Here is a 22,954-nt window from a genome sequence, read left to right as displayed (position 1 = left end):
TGCAAGTTGCGGTTCATGGTTTGCCAACCCATGTTGTACAAGCCCAGCCAGTGAGGGTTCATGAAGCAAGCTATGATTATACATTATCGTTTAACCTGAGACACCCATTTAGTGTGTGAACCCAACCAACTGTGGCTCCATCAACGAAGAACTATGCAAACCATGTTTAAGTGTGTTGTGTGAACCCCACCCTAACTGAGAACTGTGACCCCTCGCCACCAGCTCTTCCAACGTAGTTGCCTTCCCACCGCCGATGTCTTCTCCGACGGTCAGTCTGCTGCCTGGCTCCAGAACTAAAGCCGCACAACCCCAGAAGAGGGCACAGCTGTTTGCAGGCAGTCCCACGGCAGGCTACGCCAGTACCCAATTTGCACAATGCAGAGGGCTACAACACTGAGGTGTGGACACTCCTGGCTCTGATCACACAACCCAGCTCAGTCAACCACCAACCCAGTCAGATCTCCTTAGCACTGGTTCAGGGACCACACCGTCAGGCAGACAGGACGAAACCTGCATTCGGGGAACAGAGAGTCCTAATCCAGTTTCTCCAGGAAGGGGCTAGACTCCCAAAGCCCTCGTGCGAGGTGACCCTGGGAAGGGCGCAGCGCACTTGATTTGGCCACGGCAGCCTGTCAACGTTTAGGAGATCCGTTCTGCCCTGCCAAGCCTTGGAGCAGACACTTTCTCTCCGGCTCTTTTTCTTGAGAGGCCAAACAAGGCACCGGAGTGGGTTGAGTTCCTCCTAGAATCGATGGCATTTAGTCCAGCCCGCTGTACAGTGGTCTGCTTGGAATTATACTTAACACCCTGAAGGCAGAGTGGGCCAGTTAAGGCCTTTCTGGTGCTCCCAACACACTTCCCTTGGAATCAGTGATTATTTACCCGCTAGTTCAGTATATCTCAAACTCAGCAACTTTAAGATACGTGGACTTCATCTCCCAGATTTCCCCAGCCATGCTACATTTTACTTATTGTGCTGTGTTGAACAAACCACAGTTGGCTGGGTTTGCCCAACATGTTAAGTCTTAATGCACGGCTGAGTGCGGGGGGACTGGATTCATAATACCCCAAGCCAAAAGCAAACGCATCACAAACTTGGATGAGACAAGGTGCAAACCAGCCTTTCCTCTGTAGAAGCTGGAATCAGGGAAATACCGCAAGAGCGTTCCAGCGGGTCAAGTGTTGTGTCGGTTGTCTGAATGGCTGGTTCCTGGCCACATCTGCAAAGGAGCAGGCTTCCAGAGCAAAAGATACAGACGGCATCATCTCATCTAGGCTCAAGTGGCCAGGCTGGAAAACTGGAGGACCTAAATTTTTGGCCTTCCCCCGGATTCCTCCCTCCCGGCCACAAACCGCAGTTCCCAGAGCGCCTCACTCAACTCGCCCAGCAGAGGATGTGGCTGGATTTCTATCCACCCTCCACCTGCCCTCCTTCACCCCCTCGCTTTAACTACGTTATCACCGGAAGGCTTTCAGCCCCAGGAAACGTCTGTTTTATGGCTCAGCGTCTGGAGGAAACTTCCAGCTCCCCTTCCTTCCCCTCACTCAGGAAGGGTTGCCTGTCTGCAGCCAGCCCCGCAATCTACTCGAGACCCTCGAGTGATCTTGTGCTGATTTCAAAGACTGGCCAGGATAGAGGGGAGCAGATTTAACGTTCCTTTGTGCAACCTGTCTTTTTTGATAAAGAGGTAAGAACGCGTTTCAGTTTAAGAAGACCTCTCTTTCAGACTGAGGAATGCGAGAGAAAAAACTTGCTGATATCACTGAAATGATGTTGAACCCCAAACTGGGAGGGGAGATCTCGCCCCCTTTGTGAGAGCTACGACCTTTGGATTCATGCATTTATTTAAGCAGCTGACTTGGTTCCCCTCTCATTTGCTGCATTCACACAACATGCTTAACCAGCTGAGTTAAAGACTTAGCACTGCATTTGCACTACAGCTACACTCGCTTAGGATTAACTTTAATTCGTGTAAAACTTTGATATGTACATGTATTTGTGGTTCAGCGTGTTGTGCAGACCCAACCTGTTCGGTTAGTTTAATTCAGTACGTTGTGCAAATCCTCAGAACGGGTTAATTCATACCCAGGTTCAGCATGTTGTATGAACACAGTTCCTGCGAAGAGACAGGGAGGCCTCTGATCAACATCATCCATGAAGCTTCCAACCCATCCAGGTGCACATCTGAAAATTGCAGAATTGCATTTTGGAATCATCAGAAATACGCAGCCCCACACAAACGCTTTGTACAGAAGAGCGTTGTAAGTGGAACCAGCCCTCCCCTTTCTTCCAGAAGAAAATCTGCTCTTTTATCAGATTTTGCAAGAACTTGAATCCTGGACTTCAGAAAAAGTAAATTTTAATAAACCAAACCAAGAACAATGTTAAATAGGATTCAACAGCAGGAGAAGCTAATAAGAAAGGGATCTCAAGATGGTGGGAATTGCTAAAGAAGGAGACCTAAAAACATAACTGCAAACAATGCCAAGGAGATCAAACCATGAAGACAGCAGAAGAAGCCAACAGGGCTGCACAAAACACCTAGAGAAGATCTGAAAACAGCAAAATGACATACATAAGGAATGGAAAGAGGACAAGAAGAACTAAGTAGATCTATAGCTGGGTTGATGTTGTACACAAATGCTTACTGGTGGTTCCTCATCCGATCATGGAGAGAGGTATCAAGTGGAGCACCCCATGGATCACTCCTGGTCCTTCTACTCTTCCATTTTTTATTAATAGCGCAGGCTCAGAGAGACACTGGCTTAGGTGAAGAGGCAGAGATTTATCTGCTATTTTAGAAGACAGAAATAGAATTACCTTGGAAAGCTTGAGAAACAGCCTGAAAGGAACACTACGAAACTCAACAGCGGCAAATGTGAAGTTCTTGAACAGGTAAAGCAGAGAGAGACTGAAGGAGTCAACTATGTTTAGCCTTGACAAAAGGTTGGCAAGGAGGGTATGATGGCTCTTCAACGCACTTTCTGGGACGCACCTGGTTGTCATTGAGATCTTTCTTTCCCAAAAGACTCTGCCTATTCAGTGCTTGCGAGCAGAAAGTATCTGTTGAACATCCCCATTTACTGGGAAATCTGGGGGGAGGGGGCTTGGGAACAAGCCTCATTGGGGAGGGGGGGCCCAGAGATAAAATCAGCCTCATGGTCTCCTTAACTTGACCTTTGGGGAATCAAAGATGGAGGCATATTTTTGGATGAGAAGTAGATCCATGGAGGTTGTATTTTCATTTTCGTTATTATCTGATGCTGACTGCCTTTGTCTGCCCGTCGTAAGCCACCCATCATCAACCAGGCCGAAGTGGCATACAAGTGATGCCATGGCTGGCTGGGGAATTCTGGGAGTTGAAGTCCACCCATCTTAAAGTTGCTAAGGTTGAGAAACATTGAGTTAGACAGTGGAACCAGTTCCCCAAAGAGTTCCCCACTTAGCAGCAGTTGGACTGGATGGTCTCCAGACTCCTTTCAACTCTGGGGTGTTGTGAATGTTTATCTTTACACCCCCTCGAGAATCAGGTTCGTCAAATAGCCACAGAGAGGAGTCCAGCTCTGCCCTGCAAGCTGAGTGGGACCCTCAAGCCACCCCCATAGAATTCAACCAGTCACAGGAAAGAGCTGTGCAAAGCAAGGCAGGGGTGAAAAAACAAGAGGCTCTGATAGAAACACTGCAGCCCCCATTCCCGAGGTGAGACAGTCCCTATCCTCAGAAATCCAGCCCCCTGGTTCCCTTCTGCAGGGTCTCTGTGGGGCCCAGCTTACCTCCTCCCCACACGTATTCCTCTCCGTGCCCCATACCATCTCAGACATTCCCCTTGGGTTGGTGGCAGTTCCTTGCAAGTCTCATGAAAAGGCACCAGTCCAGCCTACCCAGACTCGCTCCAAATGTGGTGGAGGACTACCCTTTCCATCATCCACAGCCAGGGTAGCCATGGATGGACTTCTTCAGAGATCAATGAGGCATCCCACAGGCCTAAAAGGCACTGGAATGAAGTCTGCAGTATGCTAAGGGCCCCGCACGTTGCAGTGAATCGGGACCAGCCCTCTCTCCAAAGACTACAATATTGAACAGCTCAGACAGAGCAGCATCAGACACAGGAGCAGCATCAGACACACCAGCGTTCCCCAGCCTGAATGCTCTCTGGATGTCTGGGCTTCAGTTCCCAGAATCCCCCATCTCTACGGCACCAGATTTGGGAAGGCCAGCGTAAAGACCTTATAAAAAGACGAAGGCTGCCTGAAGCCGCCCCATCCATGGCCGGCTTGCCTTCGGCCACCCCAGGACGTCCTGGGACCCCCCTCCTCAACCCCAGCTGAGCAACCGAGGCGAGGGCAATGCATGAGCCTAGCCATAGAGTGGCTCAGCCACCCGGGCTGTAAATAAAAGCCATGGGCCCTGCGGGGAGGCCAGTTGCGGCTTCTCCCAGACGCCTACGGGTGAAGCATGCAAGGAATCCACTTTGGGGACAATTAAGACTGTTTCCAAGACAGCCGCAAGTTCTATCAGTCTGGTTTTGGGTTGTTAATGGTAGTCCTGTGGGTACTTCTGGCCAGGAGCGGTGGGAGGGACACTAGCCAGGACTGGACTCCGGCCCATCTAGTCCAGCCGTCTGTTCTCACAGTCGCCAGAAAGGACATATAAGGGGAAAAGGGAGCCCTCCACGCCACGTCCTGGAGATCTATTATCTACCCTCCTCCCAAAACTTGGTGCCCCTTAGAGGTGCGGACTGCAACTTCCGTCACTCTTGCCTGTGGGGTTGAAGGAAAGGGGAGCTACGCAGAGCGCCGTCATCCAGCGGGCTGGGGTGATGGGACCTGTGGTCCAACCCCGCCGGAGAACCTGCAGCCACAAGCGAGGCTTGGACGCTCCGCAGCCCGGGCACCACCAGCGTGGCCGGCACGTGACCCGAGCCCAGAGAAGAGAAGAGAAGCGCCGCGCCGCGCCGCTTTCGGTCGGCCGGACTTCGATGGCGCGTCCCGCTCGAAGTGGACGGGATCTGCTGCCCCCACCCGCTCCTCTCCGCCGGGGGAGGGCGGATTTGCTGCAGCGCCGCACAAGAGCGCGGAGGGGGCCCCGGGGGGGGGAAGGTCCCTCGGAGCCTTCTTGCTGGCCGGGCTGGACATACTGGGACGGAGCAGGCGGCCATCCTTCTGGCTGGCGCGGGGGGCATCCTTTGGAGGACTTCGGAACTGGGGAATTCGTCTCCCCGGAGTCCCAACAGAAAAGGGGGGGGGGGAATCAAGGAAGCCGGAAGGGCAGAGGGTCTGCAGCGTGATCAGTCATGCGCGGGTTACTTTGTTCAAGGAAATGGCTTACTCCCAAGCAAGCGGAGCTGCTGCTCCAAAAAAAAGCCGCCGGGCGATCTACCTCGCAGGGCTGTCGCGAAGAGAAGGCTTTTCGTCTCGGCCAGAAAACCGACGCTCGCTTAGCTGGGCGGGAACCAGCTTCCCCGCTCCCCGCCCCCGACCTTTGCTTTGCTCTGCTCGGGGGATCGGGATGCCCCTGCCAGCCCAGGTGCTGCCCGACCGGCCGCCCCCGAGCCGCGCGCGCCCGCCCCCTTCGCAGCCCGGGAAGGCCGCCTCGGGGGCGCCCAGGCGTCGGGAAGCGCGCGGTCCCCCCGCGAGCCCAGGTGCCCCGGCCACCCCTTCTGCAGGGCGCCAGGTCAGGGGGCGCCGGGCGCTCCCGCCGCCAGATCAAAGGGGGCGGGGGGACCGCCCCGAGCTGGCACCGCCCCGCCGCAGAGCCCAGCCGCGCCCGGCCAGACAAAGCCGCCCCGGGGCGCTTCTCTGCCGGCCCCGGCCCGGTGCCTCTTCCCTGCGCAGCAGCGCGGCGGCTCAGCGCCCGCGCCGGCCAGCCCGGCTCGCCCTCTTGCTGCTGCCGCCGCCGCCGCCCTGCCTACCTGCTCGCTCGCTCCGCCGCTGCCAGGCGTGACTTTTTCCCGGGTTTCGAATCGGAAACGGACAAGCCCAGCACTACGTTGGCTCGGGCGGCGAGTTAACCCTCCCTGCGCTGCGCTGCACCGCGCCGCGCCGTCCTGCGCTGAGCCGAGCCGAGGCCAGGATGGTTGGCAACCCCTCCCCCGGGCGGGCGGGGGAGGGGATCGGGAGCCAACACGCCCCCCCGCCAGCTCCTCCCCTCCCCCCTCTCCATAATCCTCCCTGGCCCGGTGGAGGGACAAAGAGGCGGATCTCCAGGTGAATGCGCTTCCCTCCCGCCCGGGCCGGCCTTCCTCCCCCCCAGCCTGGGGGCGAAGGCAGGCCTTAGGTAAAGGCAAAGGGGGCGTAGCCCTAAGAAAGTAGCACTCCCCCCCCCTTACTTGCTTGGGAGGCCTTCCTCCCTTCCTCCCTCCGGACCTGGGCAGGGGCCCCCAGGCGAGCCTCACAAGCCAGAAACGCCCCCCCCCCCGGTTTCGGAGGTTGAGCCGCCCTGAAGCGTCCCGGGTGAAGCCTGCGGGCCCAACTGCCGGGCGGGGCCCTCGCCTGGAGGTGCTCCGGGGCGGCTTAGGCAGCCCCCGGCAGGGTCTCTCCCCTGCCACCCCTCCCTCGCGAGCAGCTGACGGTGCTCCAGGGCCCCCGGGAGAACGCCGAGGAAGTGAGAAGAGCAGGAGCCAGGGCGATGGAAACCCGTGAGGTCCCCCGCGAGGGTCAGTCCGAGCAAGGCCCACCGGGGCGCCGGGAGGAAGCCGAAAGCCCGAACCGGGGGGCGTTCAAAGGCAGCGGAGAGTTTGCACGTGGGGATCCTGTGCAATCGAGCCGGGGATCCGAAGAGGGGCTTCAGATCCGGTGAGGGCAGAAGCAAATGCCCTTGAACCAGCATTTGTATAAATCCGCCTCCTGTCCTAAAATTCTTCAGCGTTCCCAAATAGCACCCGGGTCTGGGGCTGGAAGGGGGTGGTTTGCCCAAGCCGAGAAATCACCCATTTTGCAGCCGCACATCAGGGCCTGGCACACAGGGCTGCCGAAAGAGCTGCTGAATTCTCACAGCAGGAGGGGACCAGAAGTCAGGAGTCTGTAGCACCTTTTCCAACGAACCAATCTGATTAACAGGCAGACACTTTGCACAATCCGATTCCTGCAAGACGTTGAACACAAGTGCCAGCTTCTTAGCCTCATCTATGTTGTGTGAAAGCATTCGCTGCCAGTTTGTCCCACCGTCCTAACTTGGGAACCCAAATTTGGTCACACCCTGTTCACTACCACCAGCACCCCGGCCCATGGATATTGGGGGGGAGAGCAAAGGGAACTAATTGCATAATCCATGCCATTTCCATGATGACATCATGGCATGTGGGATGTAGTCATGGCTTATAACGAGGGCCTTCTGTCCCAGCCATTCTGATGTAAAAAAAAAATCCAGTGCAGCTTCTCGGGGGACCACAGAGAGCCACTCTCCCCGCCTGCTCCTGAACCCCTCCCCACTGGCTGGCCTTCTCTTCATTTCTTCATAGTTTTCCTAGATAGGGTCTTCTAGTCTCCTGTTTTCTTCTTCTCAAGGGATAGTAGTGTTGTGGATTCCTGCCCGAGGGAGTGGGTTGGATAGGTGACTCCCATCCATTTCACGATTCTATGGACTCTCCAGGCTTGCTTTCCTAGAAGGCAACTTGAGAGAAACATAAACTGAATCTCATTGGCCTTTCTAAAGGTGCCACCAGTTGTACTTCAGCAATGGCTTTAGCTGTCACCAGGTGTTTCTCCCTTACCTGAGAGAAAGCTGCTGATCCCTTTTGGAGCCTCCTAGAGCAGGCTTTGTGAGTGCAGCCAAATTCTTTCCCAACACGCACATCTACCCACACACAGAGGATACAGCGCACATCTACCCACACACAGAGGATACAGCGTTTGGGTTCATGCGATAAAAGTCAGGGCCACCTGAAGACAATGGACCTTTCTTTCTCACAGGTCAACAGGGCACCCCTTTCTCTTTTCCATGTTTCCAAACAATTCCTCTGCACCTTCTCTGTAAGGTAGGTCCGTCCAGATGATGATGATGATGATAAGAGGAAGAAGAAAGTATAGATTGGGGTAGAAAGTGTTGAAAAGGGCTGGGCAATGGAGCGATAGAGATGATGTAGGCGCTAGGAACTTGCCAGCCAAATGTTTAAAATTCTCAGTGAACTTTTCAGAATCCTGCAAATGGATTAACTCTGTAACTAGTTTAAGTATCTTCTGTGAACGCAGCCACTGTCCTCAGATGAATGGCCCACCTGAAGGCATCCTTCTCACTGTCTCGACCCAGTTTCCATCCAGTCAGCCTGGAAAACTGGAAGGCTTCACACATTTCGTTTCCTGGAACAGCCTGCTCTGCCAGCTGCCAAGAGGAATATCTGGAGCCTTGAATGGGGGTATCCAGCTGGAAGGGAATTATCAACACTGAATTCCAATACATCTGGAAAACAAACCACGTGTTCGCACGTTACACACCGGTTCTCCTTTGCCTGGTTTCCAAGTTAAATATTATTCTCAGTTCATACAATATACTCGGGTTATAAAAACCTAACCAGGGTCAACCAAAATCCAGTGGAGCATCTGCAAGGGGATCTGGTTGAGTTACCTCCGCTTTGCTTTAACAATGGTTTATTGAAAAATCAAATTGGCCAGGTTCACAGACAGGGCTAACCCATAAACCAAGGTTCCCAAAGCGTTCAGAGCGTATAAATTTAATAAATAACTCGATGGATGCCTTCATGCATCACGCTGAACAAAGCCAGATAAACTGGAGGATGGTGCGGTGTGAAAGGCCTCCATCCGCTTTGAGAAGAGGGTTATTCAGCATCACCGTTGAAGGGGGGAGGCAAATGCAGTCAGAATGGAGATTCCTCTCAACTTTAATCTGGGGCAAAAGCAGGTTTTCTGGTCGCACTTGTGGTGCCAAAGGAAAAGTGGAGCTGTTCCGAAGCAGGCAAGCCGAGGAATTCTGTTCTGTAACGTGGCAGGAGAGCTGTGGGCCCAAAAACAGGAGTCTGGTAGCACCTTTTCTCACTAACACATTTTACTAACAGGCAGAAGCTTTCATGAAATAATAATTTGCTAGTGGGAAAAGGTGCGATCAGACTGAGGCTTGGTAACACAGGCGAGACTAACATTCAGCACAGTCCTTGGGTGGTGCCCCTTCCAGGCCAAGGGGGCGAGCCTTTGGGTGATGCCAGCCCTAGGGTGCCCCACGGATGCCTTTGCCAGCGAAGCTGCCTTTGGGGGGGGGGCTTCATCCCACTCGGGCATTCCAAGAGGCTTTTCAAGGCAAAAGCCACTTAAGTGTGCCTTTTCCAAGGTAATGGCAGTCTTTTGCCTCACAATGCAGACTCAAGGTCACTTCCCACAGCTTAGGTCTCCCGCATCCCCCTTCCCCTCCTCCCTGCACCTTCCCAGCAAAGACTCTGGGCTTTCAGTCAGGCAGGTTCCAAAGAAATGGGGCAGGGCGGGGACAGAAACCCTGGCTTGGGTTCCTTTTTTTGGCTAGACAAAAAGGATTTTGTCCCACTTACGAATACCTCTTGCAAAAGCCTCAGGTTTGCCCCCCCACACACACACCCCTTCTCCTTCTCCTTCCCATCTCCTTCCACTGGCACACCCCAGGCAGCCTCCAGACTGATATTCATCACAAAAAGGCCTTTCAGGAGGTGATTTCCTGCAGAATCACCCAGCGCCAAAGGAGATTTGAATATGCAGGGATTACTGGAGATACAGCCTGTCTGCATTTCAATGCCTGATAGCCGGGTCTTTGGACAGCCCCCACCCTCCCCAGGAAAAAATGTAGCTGGGTGCAACCCCATCATTTCACAAAGCTTCCAGGTCCACCCTTTAGTCTCACCTATCCAACTCTCCCCTGCCACACACACAAATTTTATTTTCCCCACTTCAGATCCCGATGGAATTCTCTAAAAGCTTCCCTTGGGTTGGGCATCCTTTATTGCCAGGGTCACCCCGGGAGGAGCTGCTCTGCCCAGCCCCAAAAGGAACCCTGTTTCTCTTCCTCCGCACCCCCTCCGCAGGGGCACAGGAGGCAGAAGCAACCTGGATTTTCTTTTCAGGCTAAAAACAAAAGCCGGAAGTGACTCTCAGCCCCTGCAGCTGGGGCCGGGTTGGCTGTGCAAGATGGCTGCTGCCTGCAAAGGTGGCGTCTGCTACTGGAAACTGGAGCCTGGGCCGATGGATCACAACCGAGGCGGCTGCACGGGCCGTGCAAATGCACGGCTGGGCCTCTGAAAGCCAGGAAGTTGGTGTGTGGCCATCGGCGTCCACAGCTGGTTTCTTGTCTGCCCCTGAACTTTGCTTAGAGCAGTGTTGCTCAACCTTGGCCGCTTGAAGATGGGTGGACTTCAACTCCCAGAATTCCCCAGCCAGCATTCTGGGAGTTGAAGTCCACCCATCTTCAAGCAGCCAAGGTTGAGCAACACCGGCATGGAGATTTTTATTCGGTTCCTACAGGGTTCTGTCTTGAAGCCTGACCAGGAGAGATCTTAAAGCGCCAGGAGGTTCCCGTTCATTGTCCGATGACAGCAGCCGCGTCCTGCCTTCTCCTCTTGCCCTCCCCTGGCCACGTCCCACCACCCCAACCCCGACCCACCTGGGGCTTTCTTCCTCATCCTGCCACTTGTGTTCAGACCCTAACCTGCCCCCCTTACAGAACGAATTCCCCGCAATCAGCCGCCTCTGCCCTGGCCCCCGCATAAGCGCCCTTTTAGCTCTGCCCTCCTCTCCCCCCCTCCCGTGCAGAGAGGAAGAGGGCTGCCCTCAGCCTGGCCGGAGGGCAAATCCGGTGTTCCCGAGGAGGCCCGGAGCGCAGCGCCCTCGGGCGCCCTTCCCTGCCACGCGAGCGGTCGGGGCTGCCCGGGAGACCCCCGTCCTTGGCAGTCCCCGGGGTCCCGTCTTCTCGGGGCGCGGGGCAGCGGGAGGGCCGGCCGGCCGGCCTGGCGAGGGCACGCGGAGCCCCCCACGCGGCTCGTTCCCCGGCGAAAGCCCCTCGGGCAGAGGCGCGGCTGCTGGAGGGCGGGCCGCGAGCCAGCCAGGGGGGCGTCAGCCGGGGCGCCCGGGCTGCTGGGGAGGGAGCCGGGCGGCGGCGGCAGCGGGGCTCCGCGCGCCCCCGACTCCCCCTGCCCAGCGGCGCTCCCCGTCCCCGGGCAAGGAGGGCGGCGCTCTGCGCCTCCAGGCGCCCGGAGCGCGGCGCCGCAGGGCCAGCTGGCCGGCTGCGGGGCCGGCGGGGCGGGGCGGAGCGGAGCGCGGCGAGCCCAGCCTCCCGGGCGCGGAAGTGCCGGCGCCGACGCGGAGGCTGAGCCGAGCCGCGAGGGGCGGAGCGCGGCGGCCGGGCCAGGCCGGGCCGGGCGCGGGGCGCGGGCGATGGGGCTGCTCAACTTCACGCGCGAGCCGGTGCCCGAGGCGGTCAGCGCCGACCTGCAGCTGCTCAACCAGCTGAGCGCGCAGGTGGCCGGGCGCGGCGGGGCGGGGCGGGGCGGGGCGGGGCGGGGCGGGCGGCCTGGCGCTCGGGGTCTCCGGCCGAGGGGGCGGCGCGGTGCGGCCCGGCCGGGGAAGGGGCGCGCAGAGACCCGGGCGGGGCGCCGGAGGGGGGCGCGCTGGCGAAGTCAGCACAGCCCCGGCCCGCTGCACTGCTGGAGGGTTGCAGCATCTGCGGCTCTCGCCCGCACGGGGGGCGGCCGCGCGGGTGCCGGGAGGAGCGGCGGGGGCGCCGAGAGCGGAGGCGCCGGCGGCCGGGCTCGTTCAGCAAACGGTGGCTGACGCGGGGCGCGAGGCCTGGCCGCCCCCGCCCGCCCGCCGGCTCCTCCTCTCCAGGCGTGCCCGAGGAGCGGCGGCGCCCGCAGCGATGCAGCCGGGTGGCTGCCGCGTGAGCGGGCCGTGCCAGCGGGAGCGCCGCCGAAACCACCGCCAGATGTGTTGGCCTGGGAGAGCCCAGCCGACGGGGGCTCCTTCAGCAGGCCGCGGTGGAGCAAGACGGAGCCTGGCCCGTCTCCCTTGCCCTGCCCTGCCCTGCCCTGCCCTGCCCTGCAGCCGGGTGCAGGCCGTTAAGCTGGGCCCAACCCACCTGGTGCCCTCCGTGCCAGGCCTGGCTTTAAGCTGAGCTTCGGATGCCTTTCGTGAAATTAAAAGGGAAACGGGTGTGGGGCAGAGCACCGCTCCCCGGGGCCCCTGCGGGTTGCCTGGGCAGTCCTGGAAAAGGAGTGGGTGGGCTGCAGACCAGGCCTGAGGATTGCCCGCCTGCCCCTCCCCAAAACACGGGGGGGGCGGACTGGAGAAGCACCCTCCAAGTCTGTCTCCAGGGAAGCTGGTGGCATAACCTCGGTTCGCTGCCTGGCTGGAGCTGTTGTGCAAGTTCACTGAGTCATCGGGTCCTGCCAGCGCCACCGTTGTCTGGCGACGGGTCGGATCTCCCTCCCGACAGCCATTTTGCAGACGCCCAAGCCCCCGAGGCAGCCATTTCCCGCAAGCCCCGGTGGCTGTCAGAAGCCCCAGAGGATGTGCTGCCCGCGGGGCTGCTGCGGCCCCCTCGGGTCCCTGGCCAGGCGCAGCCAGACCCGGGGCCCGTTCCGCCAGGCAGCAGAGGGGCTGGAGGGTAATTTTGCGTGGCTGCGTGCGGTTCTGGGGCCGGGGGGGGTTCTGGCCCGTGGCTTCCCCCCCCCGAAACCCTGTTCTGAGTGTGGAAGGAGGAAGGGAAGCGTGGCGCCCGCACTGTTGGCTAACGGACCTCCCTCTTTTCCCCAGCAATTCTCTGCTCTCACGGAGGTGCTTTTCCAATTCCTGCGAGAACCAAAACAGGTAATTCGCCTTCTGCGACCCGGGGGGGGGGGGGGGGACGAAAATCAAAAACTGGAGCTTCCCTCCTTCGATAAGCCCTCCTGGCTTTCAGCGCAACGTGTGAATGCGGCTTACCAGCCAGGCAATTCTGGCCGTATTTTTTGTACACAGCGAGGTTTTCAATAATGGGTTTAATTATGAGCATTTCCCCCCCCAAAACCAAATGGCTAATCCAGCTTCGGCCTGCAGACTCATTCTGTTCAAAAGCTGCGAGTCTTTAGGGAGTGGGCCATAGATTTTTTTTAATGGCAGTATCATAAAAAGTGATTGCCTGAATCTGGGCCTGGAGGATAAGATGGGACTGAATTCAAAATAAAAAACCTTGGGAAAGCAATCGCATTCAGTCCATTTCAGTCTCCCGGCGGCAGCCATCCTGAAGCTTGTGCCCTCTGGGGCGGTTGGCGCTGCAGCTCCCGGAGTTCCCAGCTGATTTTGCCAACCCCAGGGTGGAGCTGCACATCTGGGGGCACAAGCGGCCCTCCAGGCGTTTGCGTTAAAAAAGGATCCAGATCCGGCGTCCTAATGGAAGGACGCAGAAGTGCAAAGGAATGCACTTTTTAATTTTTTTAACTTTTTGTGACTTTTTATTTTATGTACTTTATAAAATGTTTTACGTATCTATTTGCCAAGACGTATTTATTTATTTATTTATTAGCCAGGTCTCTAAGGCCGCCCAGCTCGAACAGGGTGACTCTAGGTGACGTTCAGCACAGATACAATAAAGGAAATTGAAAGCAAAACCCAAACTGTATAACATTAAAACATGTACAATATTTAAAATATGAAAGCCAAAATATAAAATGGCCCCCAAGCACCACAACGTAACAACCAAAAGGGATTCCGCTCAACTCCATTATGCCTGCCTAATGTTTTCAGTTTCGCTAGGCCTCTTCCTCCTCTCTCTTCCCAAAATTGTCTTGAGGGCAGTGAGAGAAAAACGTTTCAGAGTTGTGACGGGAAAGTTCTGAAGAAAGACACCAAGGATCCCCTCTGATTTTCTCTGAAGGAAAACCCCACTGTCCTCCCTGGGATTTCCTCCGAGCAGATGTGTATGGGGTTGTGCCAAGGGGGGGCAACTCTCTGCACCCAAGGCTCACTTTTGTAGGTGTGCTGGAGAAGTGTGAACTTGGAGAAAGACACGGCTTGCTTTTGTCCGTTGCAGGTGGAGAGATTTCTAGCTCAGCTTTCTGAGTTTGCCGCGGGGAATAAAATCAGCCTGGGCCCCTTGAAAAACATTGTCAAAAGCCTCCTGCTGGTGCCCAATGGTGAGTGTGGGGCAGATTCCCAGTTCATTGGCGTGTCTCTGGGGTGGGGCAGAGAACCGAGGGGGGGATAAGGAAAAAACGCTCCTTCCCTCCTCCATCTGGAAGAAAGCCCCTGTGGGGCTCAGTCTGGCAGGACCGCCTTGCTCAGAAGCGTCTGCGGGATCAGAAGCTTCCATCCTGATGACCGCCGTGCGGCAGTCGTGACCCAGACCCTGCCCTTAGGTACATGCAAACACAATGCGTGTTGGAAAGGGTGGGGCTCATAGTGCAATTCCGCTTTTGTCCGTTCTGACCCCCCCGCACTGCAGACACCTCTGACCTTGGAGACCTTCCCAGCAAGCCAGCAGCCTCCCCTCCTTACTTTTCCCCAGCAATCGTGTTAGAAATGAATTGCAGACCTGTGTGACCAGAGCAGCCCCCCTGGGGGCCGATGCTTGCCCAGAAGCTGCCTTCGTTTCACTCGGGTCCTCCTCTCCCCAGCCCAGCCGGGCGGGAACTCAGCTGGGCAAGATGAAGTCCCTGCTGCAGGAGGCAGAACTGGGGGCTTAGAGAGAAAAGTGGCAAGATGGGGAGACTCCCCAGGTTGGCCTCCGTTTCTGGCCCAAATCAGACCCTCTGCTTGGGGTTGTGCGTGCTCACAGAAAGGACGGGCTTGTGGCCGACAATTATCTGACGTGGCTCTTCCGTCTTAATATTGCTCTTAAATAAAGAGCACAGACAAGAAAAACGTTTTATTATAAGTAATTTGGCATTGCGCCTGGGGAGCTTCGGGGCTGGGGTGGATAGCAAGCATAATGAAGTTACCTGCTCGTTTTTCTCTGTCAGTTCGTCCCCAGGTAAGCGGGAGTCTTTACATTCTGTTTGTTCCGTCTGCTCTCTTGCTGGATCTTTTTACGCGGTGTTTATTCCAGGTGCCTTAAAGAGGACTCTGTCTGCCGAACAAGTCAGAGCAGATCTTATCACCCTGGGTAGGTCCCTTTTATGGGCTCCCCTCGTTCTCTGGCGGTGGGTGCTCTTCTCCCATCTGACCGTCTCGAGTTTCTCCTGCAGGGCTCAGCGAGGAAAAGGCCAGGTATTTCGAAGAACAGGTAACTAGTCACATTCCTTTGCCTGCTGGACTTCAATTGACGGGCCAGGATGGGCTTTTGTGTTCTAGCCCCAAAGCAGTTCCGGAGGGAATCAAAGTCTCTTTTAAAAAACTGCATCCTTAACTTTTCCCATTCTTGCACTGTGAGGGGTGCGGATAAATGTTGGCGTAGTTTCTCGCTGCACAATTCCTAGACAGCTCTCTAAAGCAGCATTTTTCTCACCTTCAGCAGCTTTAAGGTGTATGGAATTCTGGGAGTTGAAGTCCATACGTCTTAAAGTTGCCGAGCTTGAGAAACACCGCTCTAAGGTAAAGGAACACCCAAGTCAATGCAATCCATGGCTGCTGGGCACATTATTTATTACTAAATTTATTTTATTAAATTTCTCACCCTCCCATCTCCCCATAATGGGGGAACTCTAGGCGACTCACACTGAACATTAAAAACATAAATAGATATAAATACATAAAACATCAGTTTAAAAACATTTCTAAAAAAGGGGAAGGAGAGTCCAAGAAAATGAAAAATCTGAGGCTGAAGACAGAAGGCCTCCATGGGGCTAGCCATCCCCATGCTAGCCATGTGAAATACTAGTTGTGTGAATGTCCATTATTTTGCAAGTTAATCTGGGGGGGGTCAAATCAAACCAGCTGACTTAACTCTTCAAACTCGAGCTAAGTAAACCGTGGCGTTAGCGTGAACCCAGCCAGCAGGTTCCAGTGGAAACTGGGCATGTGATTGTAATTATGCAATCATTGTTAATTAATTAATTAATTCAAATAACTAAACAATGCAGAATTACACTCCAGCTACTAAGCTGCAGGGAAATTTACCGGCTGTCTTGCACTGAATGCCATTCCCCTGGTGTGTGTTTTCTTTGCTTTGATACGATCTGAGTATTTGATGAGTGAATGATTTTGTTTTAGGGGAGAAAAAGCTTGCTCCAATGGTGGGGCGTGCTTGGCATCGTCTGGTGCCATTAAGTGTGGGGACAGTAGAAGTTGTAGCGACAAGGGGGCGTGCTAGGTTTGCAAGCAGAGCAGAGGGATCGGTGGAGCAGATGGAACTCCCACGGTGGGAACAGGGTATCTTCTGCGAATTCTGTTTTTGCAGAGGTAAATAATAGAAGCTGAGCTGTGCTAGATCAGGCTTAAGACCCGCCTGGTCCAGCTGTCTAGTCTCACGAGGTCCACAAGGAGAATGGAAGAGCAGCGGCTGCCTTCCAGTCTTTGAACCCCAACAATTTGGAGAGAGGCTGCGTTAAAAACGACATTGTTAAAACTCTGACTTTTTGCTCTCATTTTAGTGGAAGGAAAATTCTCCAGCCCTCTCGCAACTGGCCGTGGGGCAGACGTTGATGGTTAACCAGCTAATAGACATGGAGTGGAAATTTGGAGGTGAGCTCTTTTCTGGGAGGGCACGCTGAGGGGTGCATTTGCCAACCCCTTTGTGTAAATTGTTTGCCCCCCATTTTTCTCTCCGACAGTTACGGCAGGGAGCAGCGAGCTGGAGAAAGTGGGAAGCATCTTCCTGCAGGTAAGAAGAATTCTGGGGAGCTACAGGTGGGAGAATCAGAAACTGGCACAGGCCTCAGGGGAGGGGGATATCTCTGCAAAGACGGAATTGGACGCGAGACCAGATTCAGCACCCTGAGATCACCTGTTTTTATCTTCGTTTCTAAAAGCTAATTCCAATCCTTACTGTTTGGACGGGACCATTCAAAGACTTTGCCAGGGTTTTTAAGCAGCTTTCCTGTGTTCTTGACTTTCCTGGTGCAAAATGTGATAACCGTGGTTTAGAAGACGGGGGTCCTCTGAGGCCCCTGTGCTCTCTGTTCTCCTCCCCCCCCCCCCCCCGCCCTTTGTGACTTGCTGCTGACCCAGATTCCGCTGCCAAAAAGATGGGATTCTGGCAGCACAATCTCTGCCCTTTGGCCTTTTTTGGAGTAAAGATGAAACTGAAGCAAGAGGAAGAGATTTTCACGCTGAAGCCCTCTCAACCACCCCCAGAGGGTCTGAGATCGGGTAACATGGCTAACTTTCTGCAGTGCAATTTTGGATTGTGTTCAGGAGTTGCAGAGTAAGGATAGACGCTGAAGCCCCTTGTCTCCAGGAGGCTTCTCACTCCTCGCCCCAGAACAGGCGGAAGAGATGTCTGCAGGGGACGCGTGTCAGGAAAGTTTGAAACCTCGCCCCGTTTTGCTGCATCCGATGCCCAGCGCTTGTAAAAAGCGGGCAGAGACGCTGCCTCGGCTTTCTAAGCCTCGCTGTTTCCTGCAAGGTCCTCAGAAGGCTGATGGCATCACCGTGGTCCTCAAGCGGGTCTGGGAACAGGATGTGACCTCCGCTTCTGAAGGGTTGGGGCCCCTGGCATAGAAGGTCCGTGGGAGCAGAATTAAGGCACAGTGTGCAAGGTCCTATATTTGGGCTCCTGAATTTCTGGGAACAGTCACGGGGGAGAGATGTGGTTGTGTGTCCGTTGCTGGAGCAGAAACAAATCGGAATGGATGGAATTCAGCTTTACTGATCCCTCTCATTTAGAATCTCACCCTTCGTGAAGTGTTACCGATTCCCTGAAGATCCCTAATTCCATAGCGGAAAGCAGATCCTTGGTTTGGTTAAGGTCCTCTCTTTGGCTTCTTCTGAGCAAACGTAACCTCTGTGCCAGGTTCTTACAACACAGCTGCCAGAGAATAAACCATGATTGGTGGCTTCTAGCTGCATTGCTTGCCAGAAGGAGCCCCCAGGCAGTTGGGATGCAGTTATGAATATACTGAATGAGAGAGAGGGATCAACTGCTCTCTGGAGTCCCTGGATCTTCCCTTTGGGGCCAGATCTGTGACCTCCTACATCCATCAGGAGTTTGTGATACAAACTGAGGCTTGGAAATGTACTACAAAAATTGCACAGCCTCCGTTCCTCTGCATTCAGTCTCCAGTTCCTACTTTCTTTCCATATACCCCCAAAATGGACTCTCATTCCCCCCTTCCCTTCCGGGTATTTGGGCGAGCCCTAGAATCCTGAGGGTCATCTGTGGCCTCTTCCAAATTTTAAAAGGTGGGAGATCCTGGGGGTTTCGGAAGTGAGAGCTTTGAACTCCTGCGTCCTTTGCTGTCACTGACCCAACTTTTCAAAACTGATCTCTTTCTAGCTGAAATTGGTGGTTAAGAAAGGCAGCCAGGTGGAACCAGTGTACCTGGGTGAGTGAGCCATCGTGGTCTGTGGGAACATCCTGCAAGGAAAGGGGAGAGGCCTTTGAGGAGAACCAAGGCAACTGCGGCCAGTGCTGGGATAGGAGAGCCACGTGGTGGGTTGGCTGGGTTGGTCCTAAGCGGGGTGAATGTTCTGGGTAACAGGGAAAGAGCCACGTTGTGATGGTTGGGCAGACAGTTGCGGTCCTGGTTACCATGTGTGATGCTGGAGGAGGCTGTGGTCCTTGTGAACACAGAGGATCTGTTTTCTCCAAGCCAGCCATTTCCCCAGCTAAGTGCCTGGGACACTTCCAGGAATTTTCTTTGGGCCACAGTAACTTTCAGGTGTCCGTGGCAGGTCTTCTGGACGATGGCTTCAGTCTTAGGGGGCCTGTGCTGAGTAAGGCATTTGGGTGTCTGTAGTGAAATTGAACCCTTTTCCTCCGGGTCTTTGAAATGTGCCCCCCAACCCCACCCCAAGGGCTTCTGGTGCACAGAGACAGAAGAAAACAGAATGATCCTTTGGAACGATCTCAAGCTCTGTCCACAGTTGTAGACATCTTGATGGGTGGACAATCTGTCGTCTTCTGCCTGGAAACCATTTAGCAAAGAAATCGAGTCCACTAGAACATTGTTTCTCGACCTTGGAAACTTTAAGATGTGTGGACTTCAACCAAATTCTGGGAGTTGGATCCACACAAGCTGGCTGGGGAATTCTGAGGGTTGAGATCCACACCTCTTAAAGTTCCTGAGAAACCTTGCAAACTAGATACAGCTCGTACATTTCGTTGGAACGATCCTTCTCATCCTTTGCACATCCAGGTCCTACATTGAAGCATCTGCTCCGTCCTCTGTCCCTGCCTTCCAGACGTGTGGAACTTCACCTCCTGCACTTGTAACCCTTGGCTATGCTAGCTAGAGAGTCTGGGGCAGAGGACAAGCTTCCCATGTTAGGAGATGGCTATCCTGCCGCGCGTTAATCTGTCTTCTTCAAGCTGACCATCCCAACTTCAAGCCTCAGTTGAGGAAAGGTTGAAGATGTTGGACATGTTTAAGCTGGAGGAAAGACCATGAAGAACTTAGGTTCCACCACCTGAAGTCGGGGCAAGGGCACTACCAGCATTGGGCCAGAGCAGTGTTTCTCAGCCTTGGGAACTTTAAGAGGTGTGGACTTCAACTCCCAGAATTCCCCAGCCAGCTATTCCATACCTCTTGAAGTTCCCAAGGCTGAGAAACACTGGCCCAGGGGCAGAAGCCAAAACTCTGGCACTGAATTTCAGCACTTACTAGGTATGTGAACCGGACTTTACTTGCTAATCCTGAACGTTTCGTTTCTGTCCTCCTCCTTCCAGAATTGACACTGCCCCAGTTTTACAGCTTTCTTCACGAGATGGAAAGGATTAAGACAATCTTGGAGAGCCTCAGCTGATTTTCCTGCCAAACAGGCTGCTGCAGGACGTCTCCGTCGGGACCAGGAGGGACCGGCAAGGCCTCTCCCCAGCCTCTCTTCCTTCGGTTGAGAAAATCAGCCCTTTATTTAGTGGGTGAAATACAGTTCAGGGGGGAAATGATGTGTAAAACTTGGCAGGGTCCAGCTTCGTATAGAAGGACAAGATGGGTATTGATTGTGGGGAGAAAAATGGAGTGAAAAATAAAGTTTCTCTTTTCAAACAAGGATGTGGGAGCAGATAGCTTAGCTTTCAACACAGTTGGAGCATGAAAAAGACATTCTGAGGCTGCACCAGACTCCAGAAACTTCTGCTGTGGCTTTTTCTTCCCACAGGAGTCACCTGGAACCCTTCAGGAAGTCCCTAAGCTGGAATGGGAGAACAGTTGCCCTCTTCCACCGGTGTCGTCAAAATTCCCTGGGATCTCCTAGTGGTCTCCCATCCATGTGCTAAGCAGCCCTAACCCTGGGTTAGCTTCAAGCCTTGATCACACCTGTAGGTTTTATTTGCTATTTCTTTATAGCAAAGATGTAAAAGAATGCCCAACTCCAGCTGACTCTGGGCACTTTACGTTTGTATGTTTGTTTATACATCACATTTATATAGCCGCCCACCTAACAAAGTGACTCTGGGCGGCGTGCAACAATTAAAATAACAAGTGAATTTAAAAAAGGCATTCCAAAAAGGTCAAAAGTTGTTATTAGAATAAAAACGTTATCGCAATTTTTTTTTAAAAAAAGATTAAAAGAGGACTTTAAAGTAGACAAACCCCATTATGTTTACATGATATAAAAGCCAGGACAGTAAAAAATAAAAATAAAAAAGCAGATGCATCCAGAAAACCCATAAAAAGCCTTACGAGGGCTGACCCACCCCGTGGGAGCACAGACACGTTTTCTGGTTCTGGAGATGCTGTTCCAGGTACTGCAGTGGAGAAGGCCCTGCGCTCAGCACCTTCTATGATTTGAAAATAGAGGAAAGGCTGCTCAGTTTGCCCCCTGGCACAGTGTTTCTCAACCCTGGCAGCTTTCAGATAGGTGGAGTTCAACTCCCAGAATTCCCCAGCCAGCTTTGCTGGCTGGGGAATTCTGGGAGTTGAACTCCACCTATCTGAAAGCTGCCAGGGTTGAGAAACATTGCTCTGGTACTTCTAACTTCCTTAGGAGCCGGGCTACCTATGGCTTCATAGACCTCCAAACCAGCAGCCACGGGTCCCCTGAGCCTCCCGTGACCCCCATTCCATCATGTGGTCTTCTACACCAGCACTTTCCAGAGGTGTTGGATTTCAACTCCCATCATCCCCCACCAGGATGACATGAAGGGGATTAAAGCACAACACGCACTGCAGCATCAGTTGGGCCTCTTTTAAAAAAAGGTTCCCCCCCTCTTCCTTGGGCAAGTGAAGGGCCTGAAGGTATTATTAGCCTTCTGGGAGTGAACGGCCCCTTAGCAACTCTGGCCCACCCTGATTCTTTAGTATTTCCTCTGCAGGCCGCAACAGCATCCAGGTGAAGAGAAATGGGATTTTTGCATCTGCCGCTTCCCGAGGCTGGTGGGCTTTTGCTGGGGCCGGAGGGCAAAATTGGTAAAATTATAATTTTCTGTTTCTGGGATCTCCTGGTGGTCTTCCATCCAAGTACTAATCAGTCCTGACCCTGCATGGCTTCAAGCCCGGATGAGGTTCTGCCAGCCACTCAATACCACCATATAACTGAATTATGTTTGGAAGGCCAGCCCGTTCTCCCTTTCTGGAGCATTGAGCATCTTCCTGAGTGGGGTTGGGGTCCCCAGCTTTGTTTGCTGGATCTCCTGAGAACCAGAATCTGACCTCGAGGTGCCTCAAGGGAAGGCCCGACGAGGGTCTGGCGGAACTGGAAGGAGGAGCGGCGGGGCGGATTCAGAAGCGGCTCCTGCTCCTACATGGGTTTATTCACGAGAGGCGCCGATGCCCCATTTCCGCCAGCTGCGTTAGGAAGGTTAGAAACGCCGAGCACGTGGCTGTCTGCGTTTGGCCACCGGCTCCTCCTTCGCATCCTCTCCCCAAGCGGATGTGGAGCAATCCGCCGGGAATCTGGAAAGACTCCGCGCTGCGCCTGCTTAATAATTAAATAAAGGTGCTGCGAAGGCTCAGTTGGGCTAATAGCGGCAATGCAGGCGCGTGCAGAAGTGGGGTCCCCCCTTCTCACGTGCGTCTCTCGTCCAAGCCCTGACTAGCTCTGACCACGCTTGGCTAAAGTGAACCAGCTGTTGGGCATGTTTTGCTTGGCCTCCCCGCCCAAGGCGCTTCGTCGGAAAAGCAAGCGAATCTCGGCCGTGGGGGGCGAGGTGCAGGGAGGCCAATTCCTTCGGACCCGAGTGGCCCCCTTCTTCACTGGGGCCTTTTGCACCTTGAGTGGGGCGGCTGCTCTGCGGCGAAGAACAACAGGCGAGTTGCTGCACCACCCCAAAGTCAGACCCGGGGTCCATCTGACCTCATCCTTTTTTACTTTATTAATCAAATTTACACGCCGCCCATCTCACTGTATAAGTGACTCTATGTGGCTTACAAATAAAAAAGCGGTAAAAAACGATAAAAGTCTTTACAAGAATACACAAAGTTAGAAGACGGAGAGAGCGTCTCTTTTTCTTTCCTCCGGCGGCTCCTCCTGTGTGCTCAGTCCATTTCTACGCCAGTAGTTGGACTCCAAAGGGCTGCAAGTCAGAAGATAAAGCAAAGCATTTTTCTCTAGGTCTCATCCAAAAGCCCTGACACCTTAAAGGAAACCAGGGCTTTACAGACCTTTCCAAAATACAGCGAAGGTATCAAGAAAGGCTGAGAACTGGGTGGAAGCTAAACTCGGGAAAACCACCACCCTAAAGGATCCTCACAATTGCAGCCGCTACCGCAGGCCTGACCCTCTGTTAGAAAATAAGTCTTTTTTGTTTTGCACCGCTGTGCGTCATCTCCAGCTTTTGCCAGAGACAGTGGGCTGCATTGGAAAGGGATAAAACTCCCATGATTTTTGTGCTGGAGCCAAAGCATCCTTTGTTTGCTGTACTGGGACCAGCCCACATCTAGAATAACAATGGATGGTGGACTTGAAATGCAAACATTTGCAATGCTAATGCGGTTTCTGAGGGTCTCCCTAAGATTTTGGATTCTAGTCT

At 54.2% G+C, this 22,954-nt stretch overlaps 2 protein-coding genes across 3 annotated transcripts in view; one reads left to right on the top strand and one right to left on the bottom strand.

The window, feature by feature from the left end:
• DNMT3B (DNA methyltransferase 3 beta) overlaps window positions 1-6,070 on the bottom strand; it is a 36,021-nt gene extending 29,951 nt beyond the window's left edge. The window contains exon 1 of the mRNA XM_088153644.1: window positions 5,913-6,070. The gene's annotated coding sequence lies outside the window, so the exon portion shown is untranslated. The remainder of the gene's footprint in view (window positions 1-5,912) is intronic.
• Window positions 6,071-11,254: 5,184 nt separating this feature from the next.
• Window positions 11,255-20,034, top strand: COMMD7 (COMM domain containing 7). Of its 2 annotated transcripts, XM_088153642.1 has the most exons (9): window positions 11,260-11,430; window positions 12,724-12,777; window positions 13,979-14,081; window positions 14,993-15,049; window positions 15,132-15,169; window positions 16,476-16,566; window positions 16,656-16,705; window positions 18,320-18,368; window positions 19,712-20,034. In XM_088153642.1, exons 1-9 carry the CDS (start codon window positions 11,347-11,349, stop codon window positions 19,786-19,788), a joined length of 603 nt encoding a protein of 200 aa, XP_088009768.1. In that variant the 5' UTR covers window positions 11,260-11,346; the 3' UTR covers window positions 19,789-20,034. The 2 variants fall into 2 exon arrangements, with proteins under 2 accessions (XP_088009769.1, XP_088009768.1); XM_088153643.1 differs by lacking the exon at window positions 18,320-18,368 and having other exon boundaries at window positions 11,255-11,430.
• The last annotated feature ends 2,920 nt before the right edge of the window (window positions 20,035-22,954 follow it).

The sequence above is a fragment of the Python bivittatus genome, unplaced genomic scaffold (genome assembly GCF_059951505.1).
Source record: "Python bivittatus isolate LINGU-HERP-01145 unplaced genomic scaffold, Pbiv_v1 ctg000700_np1212, whole genome shotgun sequence".
NCBI lineage: Eukaryota > Metazoa > Chordata > Lepidosauria > Squamata > Pythonidae > Python > Python bivittatus.
This window is presented reverse-complemented; position numbering and strand designations above follow the sequence as displayed.